This window comes from Dacryopinax primogenitus (genome assembly GCF_000292625.1).
Source record: "Dacryopinax primogenitus strain DJM-731 SS1 chromosome Unknown DACRYscaffold_1, whole genome shotgun sequence".
In the NCBI taxonomy this organism is placed as follows: Eukaryota; Fungi; Basidiomycota; class Dacrymycetes; order Dacrymycetales; family Dacrymycetaceae; genus Dacryopinax; species Dacryopinax primogenitus.
Window position 1 is genome coordinate 924,453 of NW_024467198.1, and position 6,732 is coordinate 931,184.

The following is a 6,732-nucleotide window of genomic DNA, read 5'->3' on the forward strand; positions in this document are numbered from 1 at the left end:
TACTCCACTTCCTTGTTGCCTGCTTAGACTCTTGGCACTCTTAGGTGAGCAGACTTAGTCAGCCTGTGTTGCCCTAACAGGATCTTCCTATCAAGCTTCTGTGGTGACCACTCCTGGGGAGAGATGAAAGGTCAAGTGCTGGAATAGAGCATCCAGTCAGCTTGGACACTTTGCTCAAGGGGTCAGTGGTATCATATATAACAGAACCCCACTCATGAGGATGTGTTTGCTGGAGGAACACACTTCATTTCATATCATGTGGTCACTGTCCTCTTTCAAGTGATGAGCATCAGCTTACCCCCCCCCTCTGCCAAGGTTGTGGTGGCTACTTTCCCTTCCTCAAAGGTGCCATGTGTGCCCCGTGTGAGGTGCAAGACCACACAGGGGATGCCTTGGGTCCAGTTGTCTGTCATGGTTGTGGTCATGACTACCCTTTCCTATGCACAGGAACTCTGTGTGGGGATTGTGATCGACACAGCTCCCTCCCACCTGGTAAGGCTGAACATTCCACATCAGAAACACTCTAGGATCACTGTTCTGATGACTGCCTAGACCCACATGTCAAAGGCTTGGGCATTTCCTGCACCCTGCCTGACACATTGACTTGCACTCACCAGGCCCTCACACACATGTTTGAAAAATGGGCACAGTCACATGCACACTTTATGGCCCATGGTGGTGTGGCCCCAGCAGCACTCCCAGCAGGTGCAGCCACCATTACCAGTGCCCTGGCCACACTTAAGGTTAGGCAATTGGAGGTGAAGGTGGGTGCTGCATATGGAAACTACCAAAGACAGCTATTTACTATTATAGGTGGGTGCTGTGTTGAGCATGCCCACCCATCACAGGATGGGATTTGTCCTCTTGGAAGTTTTTGACATGAGGACTCTTTGGTCTCAAGTTCAGCAAGACCTCATAGCAGTGCTGAACACCAAAGTTATGGATGATCCCTGATTCAAATGTGCCATGGTCATGTGAGAGCAAAGGGGCATCATTATTGGCAAGCTGGGAAAGGCTGACAAAGCCTGACGGTGTAGAGAACAGATGCAGTTTCTCCTGCTATGAAGTGGAGCTGATTTGGTAGCTCCCCACCATACCACATTGGAGCATGTGTGGAATATGTACACACACCCTCAATACCGCAATAGCCATGTGTTTGAGAGGGATCAGAAAAAGCGGGTGTTCATGCTGAAGATGACGGTCTGGCTACCTGGACTGTTTAGGGAAGCCCAACTGGCCAAGAAGCAATTGGTATGTGAACCCATGATAACTGCCAGAGGACAGGCTGAACACCTTGTAGCAAGGGCTGGGGCAAGAGAGTCCAACCAGCAAGAGAGTCCAACCAGCCCTGAAATTGCTGATGTTGATCCATTCCAAGTAGTGGGGTCTGAGAGCCCAGAACACATGCACACAAGGCATGTCCATGCTATGCAAGGTCAGCACTCACCTTCCCCATCCCCATCACCTATGTGGACATCCACCATGCACAAAATGCCTAATGGCACTTGCTTGCCTACCAAAAATCATTCAATCAGCCGGGCAATCAAGGTCAAGCAGGGATAGACAATTTCCTTGCACAGCATGAGTGTGTGGCCCTGTGTGTGCAGCTCCAGCTGAACACTCTCATGGACATGTAAGTGGCAAATATGCAGGAGGGGCAAATGTGATGCTGATGGTGTTATGGAACTAGATCGCACCCACAGCCATTTGGCACTGTGAGCACCACCCCTACACATGTGCAAGATGGAAGCAGAGAGGTCATTGGCCTGGAAGAGCCAGAGCCAGAGCTGCAGCCAGAGGCTACCCTCTTGGGAGAATCAAGCAATATGACTGATGTACTGCTGAGGCATCTGTGCATGGTCATATCTGCTCAGGGGGACTAAACCAATGCTTGCTACAGGCCCCAGTTGCATGCTGTGCGCATGTTCTTGATGTCTGATAGATCCACATATGGACCCACCAAAGTGATCAAGATAGACAACCACCATGGTGAACAACCCCACCTCTGGTAGGGTGTGTCAGGCCGATATTCTTCGGGCCTTAGAGACCGTTGCGCAGCACTATGGACCCTCACTATGCAGACAACACACCCCAGCAATGAGCCTCAGCCCACCACAGATATTTGGCATGGTGACTACTATGATTCCCCAGGTGATGGGACCACTCAGATATTTGGCATGACAACAGCAGGTTTCCTCTGCAATGGGATCAACCCACCCAGATATTTGGCATGCCAACACTTGCCTTAGAGAGGTATCTAGGGACTGGATTAGTATAGAGTGCAGTTTTCAGTAGCTAGTATAAGTAGTTTCCAGAAACTTCTGTATCTAGCTTATTCTGCCCCTTTTCCGTTAGCAATTATATGGATCCAATTATCCCCTTACTGGATAGGCAGACTTGACTTATTGCAACACTTGACTAGATGGACACCAAGCTCCAATTTACCAACCGATTTCTGACAGCTCAGCTTCAGGCTGACTCCAGCATTTCTACTGATTTCCCCCATCTCTCCCCTCTTTCCCTAGTGAGTTCTTGCACACCACCCATCGGACTGATATTTCAGACACCTTGGATCATTTTGGAGCCCAACGCAAGGCAGCTTTTACTGATTAAGAGCTGCTGAGGTGAGAACTCCTCCTCCTCTGATTTCTGATACTGGCTTCCCATACTCCAACACCCACCTCCACTATAAACCAACAGAACAAGCTTAGGGATGAATGGCAAGCCCAATGAACTGTGCTCTGAGAAACACCCACAATTTTGGATACAGAAGTATCATCAACCACTTCCACAAGGAGCAACACCAATATAGTGGATGCAGTCTGATGGCTCCTCATGGCGAGCAAATGCACTATGCCTACTGGCAGGGAGTCTCCCTCGGTCCCCCGCTTTTCTCCCACACCCCTCAGCATCACCCATTATTTTGTGGCATTGGAAAAACTATTCAGCTTGTGCAAACCTGCTGTCACTGGTGGAGGAGACAAGATCGATGGGGCCCATTTTTACACTGATGACAACACCTATGAATTATGGGCACAGATTCACAACAGCATGGATGATGTGGACAAGAACTCATATGAGGATTTCAAGACCAAAATACTGAAGTACTATCCTGGTGCTGTGAACAATGAACACCAGTATGCAACTCAGGACCTCAATGACCTTGTTCACAAGTGGCAACACCACATTAAGACCAAGGGCAAATTTGCTGAATTCTACAGGGACTTCTACTCAATTTCTACATGGCTCATCAAGCACAACTGGATTTCTGTTCTCAACCAACAGAAGTCCCTCCTCTGTGTACTCAAATTCCTGCCCACCAAAAGCTGACTTTAGGACAAGATGGTAAACAGGCTCAAATGGAAGTACAACAGGGCAGTAGATGAACCATGGACAATGGCCAAATTAAAGGAGACAGCAGAATGGGCACTGGGTATCACTATGACAAAGGTTTGGCCACCATCCCCCAATTATTCACAGGACGCATCACCAGCACTGGTACCTGTCAATGTCAAAATGGAGAACAACCCACAGGTCACTGATATTACTGGATGCATGGCTAACTTGGAAGGAATGGTCTCACAGATCTACACACTTATGAGCCAGCAACCTGCAACACAGAACCAACCAGCTGCTCAGCAGAACTCCTACAGACAACCCTCCTGAAATACTTACAGCAACAACACACTGGCTACTGGCACAAATCAGGTTCCTGTCCCAATACTGAACATGCACTTTGCCACTTTGACAGAGTCTCTACTGGTTGCACAGACAAGATTGCGACATGCCCAGGCACCTGGAAATATGTGGATGAAGGACTCCTTGAAAAAGATGGCACTTATCATGTCCTTGCTGGCAGCCAATTTATCCCGTGTCATTGGCCTGGTCAGGACCTTAAAGAAAAGATCGACACCTACTACAAGGACCACCTGGAACATCATCTGAAATTGCAAGCAACCCCTCTCATCACTTTTCACAATGTGATCATCAAAGATATTGGCTTGGACTCTGAATTTGAAGTCACAGTGGATCACTTGGTGCTGCATATCCTTGCCGAACAACAGGAGGACATGGTCGAATGGAACAATGAGGAGATCAAAGTGTTAATGGCTGAATCAGACCAACTCAGGAAGGCATGCAGCATCCATGGGAAAATCAGCCAAGGTCTCCAAAGTCTACACACTGGCAGCCAGAAAGGAAAAATCGGATGCCCACATACATCGTAGTGCTGCACACTTCACTGGCATATGAGTGGATGAACTGGAGAAGTTGGACACCATCCTGGACACACTGAAACCCCATGCCAAACAACCCAAAAATGTGGAAGATGAGATGGTTTTGTGGGCACTAGTGGTTACTCTTGCTGAAACCCCAGTTCAAGTTCCCAGCAAGGTCCTGGCGTTGGCATGTCCTCTGTTTAACAAGGTGCTGAAGGAAGCATATGGCAAGAAACTGATTATTCTGGACATCATTCAGGTGACCAAGGTTCAAGATGGCGAGGCTCCAATCTACCAGATTGAAGGCATTTCAGAAGATGTGGATGGGTTATTGGTTGGCAAAGACATGATACGTCTCCAGCAGATTGACTGTTTAATTGGTGACTTTGACACACCCATTGCCTGCATCCTTGACGGCGGCTCTGGCATTGTCGGCATCAGCAAAAAGTGTTGTGAGCAAATCGGACTCACATACACCCCAGTGAATGGATGGCAAATGGAATCTGCAAATGGTTCAATTGATCAGCTTCTCAGACATGTTCCAAATTTGTGCATCAGCATCTCTGGTCTCAACTTCTATGTCCAGGCTTTCATCCTCCCAAACCTGCCTTTCCACCTGCTCCTCACCTGCCCCTTCCACATCCTTGTCTCTTGCATCACCCAGGATTATATGGATGGAAAACAGAAGATACAGATAATGTGTCTGAATTTCCACCAGACAATCAACTTGTGGACCCAATCACACTGAATGGGAAGAAAATGTGTGGTCCAGGATTTTTAATTTGGGACCATCTTCCCTGGTGAACAGAAGATGGAACGGACACCTCAATTAATTGGTACTTGATCTTGAACAAAGGCTCTCAGATAGACACATCGGATTTGGATACAATACCCAACAATACCCATCCTGTATATGCAGCCCAAAAATACAAACCTGCAGACAGATGCATGAAGCCTGTCTTGACAACAACACCTGAAAGTGTGAAAATACAGAGATGATTTCCCTCTGACCCTCTCGCTATGCTTCCCCCACTCCCTGATACCCCACTGACCTTTATCCCTGGAAATCGGCTCACCTTGGAAAGATTTGAGGAACTCCAGATAAACAAATACAGATTCCTCTGGCCTGAAGAAGAAAAACTCATTGCATGGGTTCTTCATACCCACAAAAATGTGTTTGCTTGAAACAAGCAAGAAATGGGTTTATTTTGCAATGACTACTTTGACCCAGTCTGAATTCCAATGATAGAACATATACCCTGGCAACAAAAGAATATTCGGGTGCCCCCTGCTTTACTACCAAAGGTCTTGAAGGCCTTGCAAGACAAACTGAATGTGGGCATATATGAAACCTCCCAATCCTCATACCAATCCCACTGGTTCTGTGTTCTGAAGAAAGACGGCTCCCTTCATCCTGTTTTGGACCTGCAACCATTGAATGGCATAACAATTTGGGACTCCACCCTCCCTCTGCTTTCTGAACCCCTCGTCAAATCTTATGGCAGACAATCTGTTTATACCCTGTTCAATTTCTTTCAGGGCTTCAAACAACACCTCCTGCACCCAGAAAGTCAGGGTCTCATGACTTTCCAATCCCTCAAGGGTTCCCTTCACAGCACCCAAAATCAGATGGGCAGAACAAACAGCATCCAGATCATGCATGAAAATGTTACCTTCCTCCTCCATGATGAAATCCCCGAATATACCATCCCCTTTGTTGATGATGTCCCCATTCGCGGACCCCCTACTCAATATGAACTCCCCAATGGCAATTTTGAATAGCACCCCTGAAATACAGGTATTTGTCATTTTATGTGGGAACACATGGAAACCATAAATCGGATCCTGACCTGCATCAAACATTCTGGCAGAACATTCAGTGGTCCGAAAATGGTAATAGTGGCACCTGAAGTTGTTATCCTTGGACAATGTTGTACCTATGCAGGCCAACAACCCAAGCCTTCCAAAGTCATGAAAATACAGGACTGGCAGCTGTGCAAATCCCTCACCAAAGTTCAAGCCTTCCTGGGTACTCTTGGCATCCTCCAAATATTCATCAAGGATTTTACTATGAAGGCATGCCCTTGGGAACATCTCAAACACAAGGGCACGATATTTGCATGGGGCCCTGAGCATCAAGCAGCCTTCAACCAGCTAAAAGCAGATGCCTGTTGGGAGGGATGCCTCTGTCCCATCAACTATGAAAGTGACCGCCAGATTATCCTCACAGTGGATTCCTTGAATATTGGTGTTGGATACATCTTATACCAAAATGATGTCAATGGCAAATGGAAACCAGCTCACTTCAGATCCCTGGTGTGGAACGATGTTGAATCCCAATATTCTCAGCCCAAACTTGAACTATATGGCTTATATCACACTCTCCATGCCTTGCAAGTCTTCCTGATTGGCACACCCCAGTTTATTGTGGAAGTGGATGTGTCCTGCATAAAAGGGATGTGTTAGGGCAACACAGGCTGACTAAGTCTGCTCACCTAAGAGTGCCAAGAGTCTA

At 47.3% G+C, this 6,732-nt stretch overlaps 3 protein-coding genes across 3 annotated transcripts; all 3 read left to right on the forward strand.

Moving 5' to 3' along the window:
* Window positions 1-2,835: 2,835 nt before the first annotated feature.
* On the forward strand, window positions 2,836-3,330 carry DACRYDRAFT_103205 (uncharacterized protein; the record flags this gene model as incomplete). The annotated part of the gene is made up of 1 exon (XM_040767725.1): window positions 2,836-3,330. One exon carries the CDS (start codon window positions 2,836-2,838, stop codon window positions 3,328-3,330), a length of 495 nt encoding a protein of 164 aa, XP_040633153.1.
* A 1,233-nt stretch (window positions 3,331-4,563) lies between these two features.
* On the forward strand, window positions 4,564-4,965 carry DACRYDRAFT_45292 (uncharacterized protein; the record flags this gene model as incomplete). The annotated part of the gene is made up of 1 exon (XM_040774634.1): window positions 4,564-4,965. The coding sequence occupies one exon, from the start codon at window positions 4,564-4,566 to the stop codon at window positions 4,963-4,965; it is 402 nt and encodes a 133-aa protein (XP_040633154.1).
* Window positions 4,966-5,453: 488 nt separating this feature from the next.
* DACRYDRAFT_26045 (uncharacterized protein) lies at window positions 5,454-5,789 on the forward strand (the record flags this gene model as incomplete). The annotated part of the gene is made up of 1 exon (XM_040774275.1): window positions 5,454-5,789. A coding segment is annotated over one exon (336 nt), but the record flags the coding sequence as incomplete, so codon positions are not given.
* Window positions 5,790-6,732: the final 943 nt, after the last annotated feature.